The sequence below is a fragment of the Poecilia mexicana genome, unplaced genomic scaffold (genome assembly GCF_051168715.1).
Source record: "Poecilia mexicana isolate PSO_F unplaced genomic scaffold, ASM5116871v1 scaffold_12, whole genome shotgun sequence".
Lineage (NCBI taxonomy): Eukaryota > Metazoa > Chordata > Actinopteri > Cyprinodontiformes > Poeciliidae > Poecilia > Poecilia mexicana.
The window spans coordinates 3,908,685-3,928,187 of NW_028263381.1; the positions used below are offsets into that span (position 1 = coordinate 3,908,685).

A 19,503-nucleotide genomic window follows, 5' to 3' on the forward strand; every position below is an offset into this window, starting at 1 on the left:
CAATTGAAAGTTTTAGTGCAAAGATGATGTGTTTTTCTGGCCATATTGAAGTTGGTTTATTTCGCAAAACTGCAATGTAAACACTACCATATGAGTCACATGATCAACAACCGGATGTAGACATAGGCGCAAACCACGAAGAAGACGACAGGAAGTAGTTGAAGTGTGACGGCGCAGCATGTGTGATTTTAATTGCGTTTGTTGTCTAATGGAAACACTGCAATTGAGAAATTGCGTTTTATCTACATTAGCGGAATATTGACAACGTTTTTGCGCACGTTTGTATGGAAAATGCAGGTATGTCTCCAAGTTTCCACTATCTAGTTGAAGCATTTAGAAGCGGTTCTGTTCTTGCAAAGTTTTGACTGGTCGAGCTCAGATATTTCCTTGTTTTTTCTAGAAAGTTTTGGAGTTTTTCTGGCAGAAATCTACTCATCCTTCTTTAAGTAACAATACATAGGATATAGCCATGTTGTGGTTAATTAATTTTGATAATCTGCATTATCAAACTTGGAGGCACACTCAGGGAAACCAGAGAGCGAAAAAGTAAGAAAGATGATATTTTGTAAAGCTTTGTAGATTCAAGAGAAAATGTACAATAAAATGAAAGAGAGACAAGAAAGCACATACAACTTAAGAGTGTTTATTAAAACTATTTAATTTAAAATCAAGTTTTCATGTGTTCCTCTGGAAGATGACAACAGTTTTACAAGCTAGTGTTGACGCTTGTAAAACTGAGTTTTACATTTGACGTAATGTAAAACTCTTTGCGTTTTACATTATGTTGTAAAACGCAAAGAGTTTTACAACATAATGTTAAACTATTAGCGGCATATTCTAATGATCGCAGGGTTTGTTCCTCCAACATGACCGCAGTACATCATAACCCTGGGTGGGACTAATAGCAGGAGATAAACGTGGCTTCCCAATGTTGACCAAAGGTTCGTGGATAAAGGAAAAACAACGAATCACGAGGTGATTGATGGAAAAGGTGAACGACACAACGTAAAATAAAGAAAAAAAAAACGATGTCGTAAACAGAATAATTTCTTCATCAAGAAAGAGAGAAAGGCTCCTCCTTATCAGTCCAGCAGTCCATGGGGGGTTTACGGCTTCACTGTCGTCATGACTTCGCGTCTATAAGACACAGAGGAAACACGTGGTTTACCATCAGTTCAGCCTTCACAATTACGCAAATATCGAATGGTTTTTGCGCGTGAGACGCTCACCTGTTTAGAAAATGCCCTGCTCCTTTCTCCGGTCGATGTCCCGCTTCAGCTGGCAGGTGGCGCATATGGGGAAGCAGCCCGCCGTCAAGTAATCCTGACACAGAGATCCCTACGAGCACAAAGCAGTCACTATGAGAGGTTGGTTCTCCTGACCGAGCTGATAAGGTCAAAAATAGACCAACTAAAAAAACAAAATGTATGGATGCCAGGAGGAAGTTCAGTTTGTGTGGGCAGAAATATGATGTACACTAAGCAAGGGTTATAAATTATATGGGCTTTAAACAGGAACTGGAAAACAAAGAGGTTCATGCAGTTTCTACAGTTCCTAAAGAAAAAAAATTCAAACACTTTAGTCTTCAGTCTATAAGACTGAAGGCTTTTATCATCCAGTTTTTGGTAGAAAGAGAGAAAAGAGAAAAAATATAAATCATGAAATTATTGCGCAAGTTTTCATTCATCATGCGAATAATTAATTTAGTGCTTATTGTGACAGGCCTACGTATTCATGAAAAAATACAAATAAAACATTTTTTGGGCCACCCCTAGAAACTAATAGCTGTGATTTCCACCTTTCTGGCATACAAAATGGCAGATAATTATAAAATAAATATATTATCTTGACGATACAGCTAAACTTCTTGGGAAAATACTGCGAGAACACGACACTTTTAGCATGTGGAAGTAAAAAGCATGTGGAGGTAAAAAGTAACCGTTTTTAGACGCATTTATTGGTTAACCGTTTGTTTAAAGTGACGTCACTGTGGCCGGATGCCAATGTGGTGACAGTAATGTCCCTCATCTGCCACTCTGCCAAGGCAGCGTGAGAATCACACCTTTGTCATAAAGGTATTGCAGTAAAAATACTTAGATGATGTATTAAATTGCATCTTAAAAAGTTTTTCTCTTGTCAGCTTTCTGCCTGCTGCTGTTTGTCAAGTCTACAGAGGCGGTTCTGGCATAAATGGTTCCCTGGGCAGGTCCAGCTCTGTGGGCTCTATGCGGTGCTTACACTGTGGGGAGGGACAATTCCCTATTGAATTGACAGATAATTATTCAACCAACTGTTGAAGTTGCTGAAAATATATTTACTTTAACCACCCATGCTCTGAAATAGTAATTTAAATATTAAATTAAATACATTTTGTCAAATAGTTTATTCTGGGTTCTTTCAGATGCATTTATTTTAACCGTTTTCTGATGCTACGTTTAGTGGGACATTCTTCTTTACCTAATTCTACAGTAGAAGTTGTGAATTCAACTTGCTGTTGTTGCTTTGGGTGCTCACCCTGATGTTGTATCTGGTTCTGTAGACACTGCGGATTGGCATGCCGGTGCCGCACAGACAGCACTCGTCCATGTCGCTGGCGATGGAGCAGCCGAGACACGGGAAGCAGAAAAACCCGTAGCAACCTTAAGACACAAAGAGTGGAACCACATTAAAGGAAACGTTAGGGGATGTTGAGACTTTTTACACGTTTCAGCTGTGACGTCAGCTCCTGGTGCTCTTTTCGTTTGTCATGCTAAGCCAAACAGCGTTAGCTTAGCATAGACGGACTATGGGATAACTGCAAACTAACTACTTAAACTGGAGGAGCTTCACATTTCCATCATCACTGTTAGATACTGGCTTTATGTTGAAATATGTAAAGAAAAAAAGCCATTGTAAAAGAAAATACATAAGAATTTCTATGCACTACTTTAGTGTAATGATATGGTTACACTAACACTAACTGATAAGGAGCAGAAAACTTGGCACTTGCGGCATGACAAAATATGAAAAGGTTCAAGAGATATTTCTACTTTTTTTTAGCACCTTCTGGTTGCTTTTGCACTGTAAAAAAAAAACGCACGTGGAATTTACACAAAAACTGTAAAATCGCAACAGAAATATTGTAAAGTGGGAAACATAAATGTGGCGTTTAATCTACAGAAACCTTTCGTAAACTAACAAACAAAATGTTTATGTTGTTTTTACGGCAGCAATATGGGAGGAGCATTATCAAATGTATTTGATAAACCTACAAATGGTGATGATAGGTGTAGTATCAGGCTATCCGTGGATAGGAACCTTTGTGCTGTATTGTGTTTGGGGGCGGAGGAGAATAAAGAGAGCGCCTGCTAAGATGGAGTTGTCTCCCGCGTGCTTCTGTGTAGCCTCAAGATTTTATTGAATATACATATCGGAGAACAGAACATGGTGTCAGAAGTATAGACTACTTAGCGAAGAGAGAGACAACAAGTGAGAACTGACGGCTCGAAAATAAGAACTACAACATCATGAACCAGTTTCAAGTCGCCCCGCCAGAAAAGTTCACGTTCAGAGCTGAAGACTGGACGAAATGGATAAAGCGTTTCGAGAGGTTTCGTATCGCGTCTGGTTTGGAGACACAAGCGGACGAAAACCAAGTAAATACGCTGATCTACACCATGGGGGACGAGGCAGAAGATATACTGGTTTCCCTGCATTTAACTCCGCAAGAAGCGAGTGAGTACGAGACTGTTAAAGGACGGCTAGATGCTCACTTCGTAGCCCGCCGGAATGTTATATTTGAGCGGGCGAAATTCAATCAGCGCCAACAGGAGACGGGTGAGTCCATTGACGGGTTTCACACCGCGTTACACTGCTTGGCTGAATATTGTGGATATGGGACTTTGCATGATGAGATGGTGCGGGACAGATTCGTCGTGGGTCTGAGAGATAAAAGATTATCAGAACAGCTACAAATGGACGCTGAACTGACGCTAGAGAAGGCGTTAACCAGAGCCCGTCAGAGCGAGCTAGTAAAAAAGCAACAGGAAATGCTTCATGCTAACTTCAAGTCAGACATTGCTGGCGCGCAGTTGGACCGCGTTCACGCGAGCGGGAGCGCGCGGCCCAGACAACCGAAGGGGCACCACAAACATCTCGTCACTAAAGCAACACAGGATAAAAAGGCACAGTGCAGAAGATGTGGTGACACGAAAGGACACACTATGCAGCAATGCCCTGCTAGAGAAGCAGCCTGCAATTATTGTGGGAAAAAGGGACATTTTGCAAGGGTCTGTAGAAATAAGAAAATATGTGAAGTGAATGCTGGATTTGCTACAGAAAGCACAGATACAGAGATTGATATTGCTTTCCTGGGATCTCTTTCTGCAGAAGTTAAAGACAATCCATGGATGACAGACATACTGGTGGACAAACATAAGACTGTATTCAAAATAGATACAGGAGCTGATGTCACTGCTGTCCCAGAAACATTGTATTCTCAGTACCAATTTGGCAAATTAGAAAAACCAAAGAAAATCCTACAGGGACCGGGAGGCACCGGATTGAAGGTGAAAGGCATGTTTACAGCAACACTCAGCAATAACAGTGTTTGTACTAAGGAGGACATTTATGTTGTGAAAGATTTATGTACATCACTATTGAGTGGACGTGCTGCCATGGCATTAAAATTGGTTGCCAGAGTAAACCAAATAAGTTTAGACTCAATTGACGCGGTGAAGCAGGAGTTTCCTAAACTTTTCACAAGACTAGGACTGATGGAGGGCGAGTATAACATTGTTCTGTCACCAGATGCACAGCCTTTCTCCCTCTCAACGCCGAGGCGGATATCCCTCCCCCTACTGCCGAAGGTTAAAGAGGAGCTCAACCGTATGCAGCGGGAAGGGGTCATCACCAAAGTGGAGGAGCCAACAGACTGGTGTGCACCTATGGTGGTTGTCCCCAAGACCTCAGGCAAGGTGAGAATATGCATTGATCTCACAGAACTGAATAAATATGTCATGAGAGAAAAACATCCTCTCCCATCAGTAGAGCACACGCTCGGACAGCTAGCAGGAGCAAAAGTGTTCTCCAAATTGGATGCCAATGCTGGATTCTGGCAGATTCCACTGTCAAGGAAGTCTTCCCTGCTCACCACCTTCATTACACCTTTTGGGCGCTACTGCTACAATCGGCTCTGCTTTGGGATTTCATCAGCACCAGAGCACTTCCAGAAGCGCATGACACGGATTCTGGAGGGCCTGGATGGAGTCCTTTGTCAGATGGATGATGTACTCATCTGGGGGACAACACAGCAGGAGCACGATGAAAGACTGAGGAAGGCACTGTTTCGACTCCAGGAAGCGAACATAACACTAAATGACAAATGTGAGTTTTCTAAGTGCAGAATAAAGTTCTTGGGACAAATCATTGATGCATCAGGGGTCAGTCCAGATCCGGATAAAGTGAGTGCTATAAGAGCCATGGAGGAGCCCAGGAATGTAAGCGAGGTGAGACGCTTTCTGGGTATGGTGAACCATCTTGGGAAGTTCCTTCCCAACTTGGCAGAGAAAACCAGACCTTTGAGAGATCTTCTGAAGAAGTCAAACATGTGGTCATGGGGTCCACTGCAGCAACAAGCTTTCGACGCTATTAAGACAGATCTGACAACACCACCAGGACTTGCATTGTATGACCCGAATGCAGAGACATGTGTCTCAGCGGATGCATCATCATATGGACTCGGTGCAGTTCTGCTCCAAAAACACACTGATACAGGGTGGAAGCCAGTGGCATATGCATCACGGTCTCTGAGCGACACGGAGCAGAGGTATGCTCAGATTGAGAAAGAGGCTCTCGCTTCAACTTGGGCCTGCGAGAGGTTCGCAGAGTTTCTGATTGGGAAGAGTTTCCACATCGAAACTGATCATAAACCATTAGTCCCGTTGTTGGGGTCGAAGAGTCTAAACGAGCTTCCTCCTCGCATACAGCGACTACGAATGCGACTGATGAGATTTTCCTACAGTATTTCCCATGTGGCTGGCAAAACTATTGCTACAGCTGATGTTTTGTCCAGAGCTCCAATTGTCAGCGAGTCAGGAGGTCCGCAAGAAGAGGAGGTCAACCTGTATGTTGACTCGGTCGTTACATGTCTACCTGCCACGGAACCACGACTGAGGGAAATCCAAAGACGTCAGGACGACGACAGCATACTCAAAGAGCTGAAAAAGTTCTGTGAGGAAGGATGGCCAGATAAATACTCTATTGAGAAAAGATTCCAGCCTTATCTGCCATTTTCAGGTGAACTTACTGTTCAAAATGGCCTGCTTCTTTATGGTAGCAGAATAGTGATTCCAGCTTCTCTCAGAAAGGACATTCTATCGAAAATACATGAGGGTCACTTGGGAATAACTAAATGTAGAGAAAGGGCCAAACATTCAGTGTGGTGGCCGGGTCTCAGCAGAGAGCTGATTAAGCTGTTGGAGACCTGCGAGACGTGTTGTCGGGAGAGAACTAAACACAAAGAGCCACTGCTGCCCACTGAATTTCCACAAAGACCATGGGTCATGGTGGGAGCGGATCTTTTCCAGTTTAAGGACAAACAATATTTGATTGTTGTGGATTATTACTCTAGATTTTTTGAAGTTGCAAAGCTTACCTCCACAACATCTGAGGGAGTGATCGAACACTGTAAGTCCATCTTTGCACGTCATGGCATACCAGAGCGTTTCCGTTCTGATAATGGGCCACAGTTCGCTTCAGATTCCTTCAGAAGATTTGCACAAGAATGGGGTTTCAGTCATGAAACATCCAGCCCAAATTTTCCTCAGAGCAACGGCGAGGCTGAGAGAGCTGTCAGAACTATCAAGACTCTCCTTAAGAAGTCAGGGGATCCGTATCTCGCTCTTATGGCCTACCGTTCCGCTCCACTGGCAAATGGATTCAGTCCGACTGAGCTTCTCATGGGAAGGAGGATAAGGACAACTGTTCCTGTCACTCAGTCGCAGCTGATGCCACAGAATATTGACACAGGAAAGCTGAGGACTGCAGAGAACAACTATAGACAGAAACAAAGACAAAACTACAACCGTAGACACCGGGCTCACAACATGTCACTCCTACATCCAGGTGAGAAGGTGTGGGTGACAGATCTGCAAACCAGAGGAACAGTAGTGTCTGGAGCAGGTTCACCTCGATCCTACATCGAGACACCTAGAGGCATGCTGAGAAGGAATAGCTACCACCTTTCACACATGCCTAGAGCAACTGAAACATCTGTTGTTCCACCTGAAACTGCTGCTGTTCCACACGAGACATTACCTGAAGAAAATATTCACAATTCCACGCACACAACTGTTCCAGATGAAGACCAGCAGGAGGCTAGCCATCAGACTCCACCACCTGAGAGTCGAGTTTCACTGAGAAGTAGGAGACCTCCAGCCTATCTGGATGATTACATCTGTTCATAGGAACTGAGTGAGTTTCCTGCATGGGGCAGAATAATCCCCACACTCAGGTAGAGGATTTGGGTAGTCCACCCCTTCCTCTTAGTAGATAAAGTTAAATGTTACAGAGATTACTGTTCTGAGATTTATATACATCTGGGTTCTAATGCTGAACTGTGACTGGAGAGAGATTTAAGTTTGTGCACTGTTAGTGTAGAATAAATAAATAGTAATAAGTTAGAGTTCTAGCACATTCTGCTGTGGAAAAGTACTAGTACGATACTGAGTTAATTTTGGGTGTTCCACAGAATGCATCTTTCTGGGGTGTGATTTAAGGCTACATTTCTACGTGTGCTTACCATAGACCCTCATAACAAATCCTATTCAGAAAGGGGGATGTAGTATCAGGCTATCCGTGGATAGGAACCTTTGTGCTGTATTGTGTTTGGGGGCGGAGGAGAATAAAGAGAGCGCCTGCTAAGATGGAGTTGTCTCCCGCGTGCTTCTGTGTAGCCTCAAGATTTTATTGAATATACATATCGGAGAACAGAACAATAGGCAGAAAAATATTGTTATAGTCTTAAAACAATTCTGTTAACATGACATTCAAATACTGGGAAAACTAGTTTTTGTCACTATATTAGTCACTTTATGATGTAGCTTCTTATTAATGTAATACTGCTGTAATTTCAATCACTGTAAATTTAGATTTTTTTTTAGTAGAGTTAATTACTCAACATCTGTCATTTTCAAAGGAAAACTCTGGAAACCACAGCTGCCAGAGTTTTCCTGTAAAAAATAACCTTTTTTTTTACACTGTAGTGATTGACAAATGCTGAAAGTGATCAAAATTTCAAACAATGGTAACACTTTATTTGAAGGGGGTTGAATAAGACTGACATGACACCGTCATAAACATGACATAACACCTGTCATGAACATTAATAAGCCTTCATGAATATTTATGACTGTTGTCATAAAGCGTCATTCGGTAAATTATCACACTTTTAATACAAAGTTGACATTATTCAAAATGTCTTTGTTATGACAACTTGACATTAACCAATAAATCATTACTGTTTAAACTTTACCTTTAATAACATAAAGTTACCTCATTTTTAAAGTGCAATCAGTAATACTGTTATAACAAATTTATATCAGTAATGATTTCTTGGTTAATGTAAAGTTGTCATAACAAAGACATTTTGAATAATGTCAACTTTGTATTAAAAGTGTCATAATTTACCGAATGACGCTTTATGACAAGTCATAAATATTCATGAAGGCTTATTCATGTTTATGACAGTGTCATGACAGTCTTATTCAAACCCCTTCAAATAAAGTGTTACCCAAACAATTAATTTGGGGGAAAAAAAAGAGTAGAAAGCTACTTACAGGTTCTAAAGTCTTCGCAGCAGTCGCACAGACCCGTCTGGAAGTCGGAGGGCTCGTATCTGCCTGGTTGGTTGGTCACAGCCATGACGACGATGATGAAAAACTTCTCTCTGGGAGATGAAGAGAATCCCAAATCACTTAAATATCCTCCCTCACAGGTCTCCGTAAATCTCTCTTCGCTTTAAGCGTCAAACAGAGTGGAAGCCGTGGTTTCCAGAGAAGCGGTTAGAAGAATGAATCTTACCAGGTGCAGATCAGAAGGAGGGTGATACCGCTGAGTCAGTCTCCTGGGCGACAGGTAGAGAGCAGGAGGCGACGGCGGTCTTTATAAACGACCAAAGGTGGCCGACTGGAGCCGCATATGTGTAACGCCCGTCCAATCGTGACGACAGGTTTCTGGAAAACAGATTGTTAAACACACCTATGCACACCCCACGGTGAGACAATAAACCTCAGTGGTGAGGCTGTTTCCATTGCTTTTTTTTTGCACCTGCATCTTTTTCAGGAAACATTTACAGCTCATGTGATGTTCCATGTTGGATATGATGGCTTCAAATTGAAGTAAGATGTGAGACACATCCTGGAAGGAAGTTTGAAGGTGTGTGAAAAAGACTAAAAATAGATTTATGTTGTACTAGAGAGGCGGAATCTGACACAGGATATGTTTAGAGAGAGAGGCAAATATTGAATGTGAAAAGGAGGATGTCACCCGAACAATTGTTCAAATTGATATGTAATGTTTCATATTCATAGATGTCTTTCCTCTTATGCTTTTGTCAGATGCCATTAAAAAAAACATATGAAGACAACATAATTTTCCTTCCAAAAATACTCAATTTGCCTATCAAAAACCTGCGTGTTTTAGCATTTCTTCACATAAATACAAGTGTTTTAAAAAGACATTATAAAAAGACTGACAAGAGAAAGAGAAAGGTATATGGAAACATATGCTGACATGATTTTCTTATATAGCACACGCTCAAAAACATGAACTGAAGATGATTTAAAGCTTAATTTTTCACGTTTTTCTCTATTTGCTTTCCGTACCCTCTTTATCCTCCAACAATAAAAGTAGCTAAATAATTCCTTTTCTTTTGTCTCTCTTTTTTTGTCAACCCCATCGTTATCGACGTCGCAACTGTTGCTAATGAAAAGAAACAAGCATCAATAATTGTGCCACTGGTGATTTTGTTAAAAAAAATATAGATAACTATGTTATCCCTCACTCCCACTGCTGCCACCAAATAAATGCTTGGGCGTGTGTTTCGTGTGAAACCAAACTCATATTCAAGGACTTTCAGAGCTGCGTTAATAATGACCCGCCCTTTAGCACTGATAGCATTAATGTCAGACAACATAAAATCTATGCATTATTAATGACAGACTGATAGCATGCCATAAGCACCTTATCTTGTACGAGTTGCACAACAGTACAAGACAGTTTTAAAATTATGGATGCTGGTTGCAGGAAGCCAGATTAGATTATGTAAAGCCTTCCATCCTGGACTGACTCAACTGGACTTTGGCCCCGCTCCAACACGAAGAGTGAGAGGATCGGTTTTAAGTAGCTGAAATAAGAGGATATTTTTATATTCACTTGTATTGTTTTACTTTAATTGACGTAATATATAACGATTATAAGATGGGGATAGGATACAGTGGTTTTCACACTTTTTGCACCATGAGCCAAAAATGTAGGAGTGCCATCATTTTGTTCTTGCCATTAGAAATGCAAAACAGTTTTAAAAAGTGACAACGTAAAATTATTTGCAATTTATTTTCTGTATTTTTTTTTAGGCAACTGCAAGTGTAATTCCATAAAGCTGAACTATTATGCTTCTTCTACTAGATTAGGATAGTCCTATAGGCAACACAGAACATTATCATCATATTTTTCTTTTGCACAAAATCCCTTAGAAATCAGATTTTAGTGTGTCAGGTTCTGTCTATTCTGAGCTCCTTTCAAAATGAGCTTTTAGGTTCTCTTGTCTCTTTAAATCCAGCTGCTGCTTGACCACGCCCCCGCACCCCACAACTCAATGTTTACACTCCAACATGAAAACGGCTGCAAACAGATGTCCAGTTCCACAACTGGACATCTTTGAAAAGCAGAAGTGGAACCAACATGAATGCAGGAAGTGGTTTCTGGATGGTAGGTCAACAACAAAACACTTGTCTTTCTTACAGCAGTCATTGTACAACACATACAGCCGTAAAGCCAGCTCACCAAACATGCTGGAGCTCAGCTTGGGTTGCTAGGTAACGGTGCAGATGCTTCCGATTGTGGCTCAACAATCCTGAGGATTTTTGAAATGGCTTGTTTTCCAGTCACCAAAAAATTTAAAAACTTTTAGAACCATTTGAGACCCAAATGGAAGTATAAAAACGCAGAAAATGTAAATTTTTGTAATAGGTCCCCTTTAAAAACTATACATACCTTCGAACTTGTCCATAGTTTGTTGCATTATATATTATTTCATATTACAACCACAAAATCTATGTCTTTTATTGAACTTTTACATAACAGAACAACATACATGAGCACTCAGTTGTGTAGCTGGAGGGAACTGATGCATAGTTTTCAAATTTCTTTGTAATAACACCCTAGATTTAGGTCTGGACTTCAACTAGGCCATTCCAAAACATGAACAGGCTTCAGTCTAAGCAATGAATTTGTAGAGCTGGCTCTATTTAGAAGAGGTGTGCCTCTGGAACAGAAAATGGCTTTTTGGATTGTAAAGGTCGATGAAAAACATCCACCACAACAATAATAATAAAAAAATTTTACTCCAGGTTTTCTTACAGGATTTCCGGCAACATAATGCTGCCACCACCAGTGTGGGGACAGAGTGCTTAGTATTGTATTTCTCTTCTGCAGAAAGAACTTTGCACTTTAGCCAAAAAGCTTAGTTTGGGTCCCATTGGAATAGGTTATTTATTAATTTCACAAACATAAAAATATGGATCTTTAAATTATCAACAATTAAACATTGAGCCACTGAAAAAAGACGACAGAAAGATGTTGCTGCACCTCAGAAAATACAAGAACACTACTTAAAAAAACTGACATGCGATGTAACACTATTGCTCAATACTGTTTGCTTATAAACAGTAAAAGTTATATTTTTATAACTTTACACAGTGATGATGTGCTGTGGAGGCGGAGGGGTTAAGCACAACCCACATATGGAGGCCTTAGTCCTCGACGTGGCCGTTGCTGGTTTGATTCCTGACCTGGCGACCTTTGCTTCCCCTTCTCTCATTTCCCGCTTTCCTGTCAATTAACTATCAAATAAAGGATATTAGAGCCAATAAAACCTTAAAAAAAAAAAAAAACTTTATAGAGTGAAACATTCCACTCTACCTAGATCCCAATCCCATAAACCTCGAAGCTGACGCCCTTTTTTTTTTTTTTTTTTTTTTTTTACAATCGCAGATATATCAATCAATCAAATTTTATTTGTATAGCACATTTCAGCAGCAAGGCATTTCAAAGTGCTTTACATAATTCAAATAAAAACAGCATGTGACATTGAATAAACAGTGAGAAAGAGAAAGACATTTTGAAAAAGATTAAAAAAGATAAAACCATTAAAACCAGCTCCCTTTTAGGACTTCAGTTAAATGTCGTTTAACTGGGGCTTTAACCCTCTGGGACTTTAGTCACAAACACCGTTTGACAAGGACTCCAACCTCTAGGTTTTTAGTTGAAACGCCGTCAACTGGGACTCTAAACCCCGTAGGACTTTAGTTAAACGTCATTTAACAAGGATTCTCACACCCCTAGATATAGATTCGTTGAACTGGGACTTTTTCTGGGGGGCTTTACATAGACAGTGTGAAATAGAAATAAAAAGAAGTTAATAGCTAGATGAAAAGTGCTTTCCTTCATGTACCTCTTTCAACAGTTTATTGGTCTTCGGGTTTCTAAATGCCGTGCTGCGCTCCGTTTTGCACACACGGTGGCGCTGCTTCCCCATGTAACCAACCGAGGCCCCCTCGGTCTTTCTGCGTTATGAGCTCACATAATAACGACCTGGCTGTAATGATATGGGCTCCCGATATAATGAGCGGCTGTAACTGAAACTCAGGAAGGGGCATGATTTTCGATTTCCGACAGAATAAAGATAGACGCGCTCCAAATGACTCTGAACAGGGCTGTCATTAGGCTGCAGCTCCCAGGCAGCGGCTCCTCAAACGTGGGGCTTGGCGAGGACGAGCACAGCGGCTCCAAAGGGGAACGCACAGGTCCACGAGTGTTTTAAGCAGCAGAAGGTTGAGATTATATATATATATATATATATATATATATATATATATATATATATATATATATATATATATATATACACCCCCCCCACACACACACACACACACACACACACTCCCATTTATCTGACCGTTGCTAAGACAGACTTCGATACAAACCGGGCAAAACATATTGTGTTATTTTCTTTTTTAATCATTAGTTGGTATTAACAAAGTTTAATCTATTACTCAAATAGTGGGATTCCTTCAAATGACCTCATGATCAGTTTAAGACGTCAGTGGAGACGGTATCAAAATGTTTCCATCAAAAGTTTGTTTTTGTCTTTCTTTTTTTGTCTTTTTTTTGTTGTTGTTGTAATATCTTGAGGACCATAGCTGAAATTGTAAATGATACTACATTCAAATTTGGATTTTTGTCAAAAAAAAAAAAAAAATCCAAAAAAACCACACAAAACAAAAATAAAAAAACAGTGATGTCAGATTTTCTGCCATCACATTATTGGCGGCCCACATAGCCACAACCTTCCTACGCTATTCGATTTAAATCTCACTTCACAACTTAATCAAGGCTTTCTCCCATTAACTCTGGACTCCTCCAGCAGAATTTCTACCGGGCCAATCAGTGAACAGGAGGAGAAGTTGGGAACGACGACGTAAATTTTCTGTGATGTTTTACAATCCTAATGTGCCTGGAGTTTTAACAATGGCAGCGGAGGAAATGAACGAATCCATGTTGACCAAGCTTCCAAATATAATTAAAGTTGACAACCGAGTTGTTCGGCTCTGCACTACTTTCTTTGCAGTGGAGGACGGTTGTTTACAGCGCAGGCAACTTCGGGTAAGCTTCATATCATCGGACTGGGGCATTACAGATGTCAGGGGCAAACCCTAGAAATCGTTTCTCAATGGTCGAGACCCTCTGCACGAAACAAAGCATAGAACATGGGACTGAGTTTTACTAGGCTACATTATCACTGGATTATTGTTCATTTTGTGCTTTGATTGCCTGTCTGAAAAAATGGGATTTCTTTACATTCTGATAACCTGGAGAATCACAACCATACTGTATTTCTGCAACAATTTGACTGACTTGTTTTTTTGATATTGTAAATGTTCTTAAGCATTTGTCTTATTTGTAAGTGAGCGAAATGTGTAGGCTCTTCAGTTCATCCAGTTGACCAGCAGAGTGCAGGTGGTGGAGGGTCGAACCAGCTTTAAGCTCCAAACATCTTATAACTTCTTAGCACAACTGGCATTCTCAATAAACCCCCCCAACTCGAACCATTAAAATGGCATGATGGGAAATTTGACCGTTTTCAAAGCAAGCAAAGCTTTTTGAACTCTTGATATACCTTTACAGCTGTAATTGGTGAATAATGGCTCTCAATGTGGTTCAGTTCCCACATTGTAGAAAAGCCTTTGTAACACTTTCAAGACTGAAATCAATGTTGATTTTATTTCTTCTGTTCTTGAAGTTCTTCAGATCAGGACATGAAGTGTTGCTTTTTGAGATTTTTCAGTAAAATTCATATGGTCAGACAGGTTCTGTTTCAGTGATTTCTAAACTTCAGATTGTGTTTTATCACTGGGCCAGGCTGGTTTGGATCAAAGTCATAATTAAAAATCTGAAACACTGAAGTGTAACGAAACTGAATGCAAGAGGAAAAGTAATTTGTCCAAAAGCTGTTACGTAAATCCAATATTACTCTCATTTGAGGGTCTCTGTGAACTCGTTTCACAGCATTTATTTCAACGGTCCTCAGAAATGAGTTTGAACCAATTGTAGAATAAAAGATCAAAACCAAGTTGTTGACAATAAGAAGACACCAGAAGAAGCCTCATCATTGTTTACCGACCGCCATTTTGAAGTAACTAATGACCTGAAAAAGAAGACTGAATATGTGATAATTAGATGGTAAAAATACTTTTAGTGTCAGTGGGTTTGAGGTAAAGACTGTAGGAGACTTTGTAAAAGACGTTTCTTCACTTAAAATAACATTAGTCTTTTATTCGCTAAGTAGTTAGCACAAGTAGTTGCTAGCTATGTTCCATGTTCACACTTTGGCCAAAAGATTTGGTAAAAAAGTTGGTTTAGACAAACTAAAAAGCTATAACTTTTGTCTATTTAAAATTTTAGTGCAATTAAACATCCAGGTTTTTGGAACAATTGTGGTTTGAAAATTACAGTTGTATTAATATAAGAATGTAAGCTTGTTTGATGTAAAGATCCAAAGGAGGATAAAATATTATTTTCTATTGTTATATGTCAATATAAAATAATGAATTCATCATGTCGTCAACAAAAGTCTTATTAGATTGTCTGAATTTTTTTAATCTGATCATTTTTAATGCAAAACTAAACTGAAGACAGAATAAATAATTTTAACCCAAATATTACTTTTATTCAGGAATTCAAGTTACCGTCGATTCTTTTCAACTCAGGTCTTTTGACCTCAGATTGAAAATCTAACCCAGTTAGAATCTCGATTGAATCAATGGGTTGGTTTAATCCTATTGAACTAAATCAATTAAGGACCACGGACTGGCTTAGAAACCAACCGAGGCCCCCCGGTCATGAAAACAATCAATGCTGAATTGTTTGTTTTCAATTCAGCATGTGCTATAGTATATAAATACCTCCAACATCCTATTTTAAATGAATGTGCTCAGTCTCCACAATTTTAAATTTGGGTTTTAAGTAAAAATACTTAAGTGTTTGATTTAAAAACAACCAGAAGTTTACAAAGGAAAAAACAACATCTAAGGCACTGCAGACCTTACCTGCATTGGTTATGGTTCATGATTCAAAATGGAAGAAGAAAGAAAGACTGGGGGATGGGGGGCTTAACTGCCTCAACAAGAGGGTTGTAAGGCAAAAACCACCGCTGACCAAAAACACTCGCAAGCTCATCTCACATGTTTCCAAAATATGTTAATGATCCCCAAGACTATAATGAGGCATGATGAGGTAAAAGCGTATTATGTGGATTTGGTTTTGGAAGGTGTTCATCTCATTACATCTGGGTTAACATTGCCAAACATGGTGGTGGTAATCATGAACTTGGTACTCTAGCAGAAAACCCTGAAGGAGAGTCCTGCCATCAGTTTATGACCATAAGGCAAGGTCTGGATTGAAATCCAATTGAGATGTTTTGGCATGACCTAAATAGGTGGTTCTTGCTTGAACATCCTCCAATGCGGCTGAATTAAAATAATTCTGAGAAAAGTGTACCAAAGTTCCTTCACAGTGATGCAAAAGTCTAATTGCCAGTTATCTAAAATGATTCATGGTAGCTTTAAGCACCATGGTTGGTATTAGGGATTCAACCAATTAATCTACTCACCATTAATTGTCAATTAATGGTTTATTAGATTAAAATTAGTTCCAGTCGTTTAACTAATGTCTGCTTAGACCTTCTTCTAGTGTTTTAGTTTGGCCGCCATCCAGCAGAGGGTGCTGGTGGTCATCCTTAATCGGAGCCGTACAGAAACAAAGATGGCGGAGCCACACCTGAACGGGAAAGAGGAACAGCCCAGAAGGAGTCTGCTGTGGGATAGAAAATGCGCTTAATGTGGTTCTGTTTTGAAATATAGCTACACGAAATGTTAATTTTAATAGCACTAATTCAGTGGCGTCAACTTATCATTCAAAAATGACTGATGTGATATAAAGGTAAGATAAATAAAGCAGAAAAATAGTAAGATAATGGAAAAAAAATTAAGCACGGGCTGTCGTGTGTAAGTTAGGGTGTAAAGTTTTAATTTCCTTCAGAGCAAACAGTATTTCTGTATACATCTGTGTTAATGGAGGATTAAGTGAGTCACACATTTAGTTCTTTTCATCTGTTATTTTTCTATATTCAGCAACGTAAGAGGTTCATGTTTTATTTTATATAAATATGTCCTCGTTTAATAATGTGAGAAAACCATAATGTTCAGTGTACAATACAGCTGACACAAAATAATGTAAAAATTTAAGTTTTTTTTTTTCGATTAAGCATATCATGAAAAATGTAGCCCTTTTATATGAAAGACGGTTGGCGCTCTTGATACAAGAGTAAACTCAGGTTTTTAAGAAAATGGCAGCTTGATGGACAAGATCAGTCAACTCCAGATTAACTCATTGATAACTAGTCGGTGCAACAGCTTATTGGGCTTGTTATATTTGACCGATATTAAAACAATGAATGTGAAATATGTAAGCGTACGTTGTTACTACAGAGCACTGTGCAAGTGCCCGGAGCCTCTCCAGTTGGGGATGAGTCTTCTCCGTGAGGGCTTCAAAGAGCTCAAGTGTTATTTCAGACCAGCACTGATAGACATGCGCACAGCTGATGGAAGAGAGGCACATCTGCACCGACGTCACCACCCACCCCCTCCGTTTGTGCAAAAAAAAAAAAAAAAAAAAAAAAAAAAAGGAAAGAAAGAAAGCAGCCAATTTGGAGCCGTCCTGGACATACCCGGTCCTCTGCGCAGTGAGGAGAAGCAGCCTCCCAGCCAACTTTTGCTGCTGTTTGATGCACTTTCCCCCCCTCCCCTCTCTCTCCCTTCCTCCTCTATCCAAACCTTCCAGAGCTACGCTGAGCCACAAGCATGAACACAAAGCCCAGATTATAAAGGACAGTAGATAGACTTTAAATGGACCCTTCTGCTGGAAGTCCAATACTCCTCTAAAAAAAAAAAACTTTTTTTTTTCTTGTAGTTTTTTGCGGGTGTCCCCACGGGCTGAGGGGGGAGAACTCACACTGCAGATCCAGCAGAGGATGGCAGAATTCAAAAAGGAGATGAGAAGAGCATAGTGGAGGAAGTTTGTGTGCGGAACTTTAAAAAGGAAAAAAAAAAAAAAGGAGAAGAAGAAGGGCTGGAGAAGACTTTTGAGCCGAGCTTCACTTTGCACACTCGGACCGGAGCTGACAGTGAGGATGGGCATGGTAAATCTCTTCCCCACACTCCTCTCTCTCACCTCTCAGGGAGCAGGTCGGTATCTTCCCGCTGCGTTTCTCGGTGCGTGCAGTTAAATCCTCTCAGGCTGGGTTTTTTGCACGGCCGCATTTACATACAGCTTCAGTTTATTTCGGGCGACGCGAGTTGAAGCCTGGGGGGAGCTCTGGGAGCCGGTTGCCTGGAAATAAACGCAACGTTTTACGCACCGGTTTTTTTTTCTTTTCTTCATTTTATCTTTGGAGAGTGTGAAGTTCCGCAGGTTGGCCGTATGCAAACTTTGAAGATCTCCACGTTGCATGCAGCAAATAATTAGAATGTTAATAATAATAATAATAATAATAACAAGCGGCGCGGTTTATTTTGATTTGCTGGGGCTCCCGGAGGGTTGCGTTTGAGGTACCGGTGTAATGCATGCGGGCCGGCTGCCAGCTGTCTGGGTCAGAGTGGCCAAGTAGGCTGCGCTCTGTCTGGACCGCTGGAGCTCCACAGCTGGGGGAAATACTCTCATAACCCGCGATGTTCTCCGAGTCACTTTCGCCGCACTCCTCCCCCCCCCACTCCTCTTTTTTCCCCCCTTCTATCACCGAACGTGTCCCCGCGTCAGAAATCATCGACGTGCAGAAATTCGATCATGCTGACTTTTTGGGATTCACGCGCGCCTTTCAACACGTCACAAATCCTCCGGTTTTTAAGTCCCACCAAGTCGGTCATTAAACTGTCATCAATGCGTGATTAATAAGACGCGAAAAGTAAAGTGAAGAATCTGTCGAGGAACCTGTTGAAACTGGGACACGCTTTTGGCTTGTGCCTTCATTCATTTGCCCGGAGCTTTGGGTTGTTTTAGCTGAAGAGGAGGTGAAGCAAAACCTTCTGTTTACCCAGTATACAGTGCTGGTTCTTACATGAGTGGTGCCCTGCCTCGCCACCCTTCCCACAAGTCAGTAGTTTGCAGAACTCTCTTTCAGGGTATATCTTTACCAGCCCAAGCTTGGTAAGTTTGGGTGATGAGCTTCAGCGAACATCAGTCTAAAGCCGTCCCATTGTAAGGTCTTGCTGTTTTTGCTTATTGAATGTGAGGCAGTATGTTGACTGGTCTCCTAATTCCACATAGGCCCCCATCAATTACCCCCCCCCCCCCCCAGAAGAACAGCATCCCTGCAGTATGACGTTTCCATCACCGTGCTTCACAGAGAGCATGTTCTGCTTGACGGACAGCGTTAGGCACAGCATTTTACAGGGCAGGGGAGAAAGTTTCATTTTTGTCTCATCTTTGTCACCTACATGGCTTTTGGCAGCCTTTCAAACAGGACTTCCTAAATCATCCTTTTAAACAATAACTTTCTTCTTGCCACTCCAGGTCAGATTGTGGGCTAATAATTCCCCTTTCAGTTGCTTCCTCAACCAAACCTCTGGATAATTTCCAAAATACAGTCAGTTTAGATCAGTGGTTCTTAACCTGGGTTTGATCGAACCC

At 40.7% G+C, this 19,503-nt stretch overlaps 2 protein-coding genes across 2 annotated transcripts in view; one reads left to right on the forward strand and one right to left on the reverse strand.

The window, feature by feature from the left end:
- Positions 1-637: 637 nt before the first annotated feature.
- plac8.2 (placenta associated 8, tandem duplicate 2) lies at positions 638-9,131 on the reverse strand. The gene is made up of 5 exons (XM_015002108.2): positions 9,061-9,131; positions 8,817-8,926; positions 2,515-2,639; positions 1,230-1,338; positions 638-1,137 (listed from the first exon to the last, which is right to left on the reverse strand). The coding sequence occupies exons 2-4, from the start codon at positions 8,899-8,901 to the stop codon at positions 1,234-1,236; spliced, it is 315 nt and encodes a 104-aa protein (XP_014857594.1). The 5' UTR covers positions 8,902-8,926; positions 9,061-9,131; the 3' UTR covers positions 638-1,137; positions 1,230-1,233.
- A 7,702-nt stretch (positions 9,132-16,833) lies between these two features.
- adamts6 (ADAM metallopeptidase with thrombospondin type 1 motif, 6) overlaps positions 16,834-19,503 on the forward strand; it is a 75,938-nt gene continuing 73,268 nt past the window's right edge. Inside the window, exon 1 of the mRNA XM_015002117.2 lies at positions 16,834-18,016. The gene's annotated coding sequence lies outside the window, so the exon portion shown is untranslated. The remainder of the gene's footprint in view (positions 18,017-19,503) is intronic.

Excerpts from the sequence above, each read along its gene's own strand:
- plac8.2 (XM_015002108.2), bottom strand. The coding sequence starts at position 8,901 with ATGGCTGTGACCAACCAACCAGGCAGATACGAGCCCTCCGACTTCCAG. Across the intron at positions 2,640-8,816 it reads CTGCGAAGACTTTAGAACCT|GTTGCTACGGGTTTTTCTGC; the intron begins GTAAGTAGCTTT and ends TTGTGTCTTAAG. Across the intron at positions 1,339-2,514 it reads GAACCAGATACAACATCAGG|GGATCTCTGTGTCAGGATTA; the intron begins GTGAGCACCCAA and ends TTGTGCTCGTAG.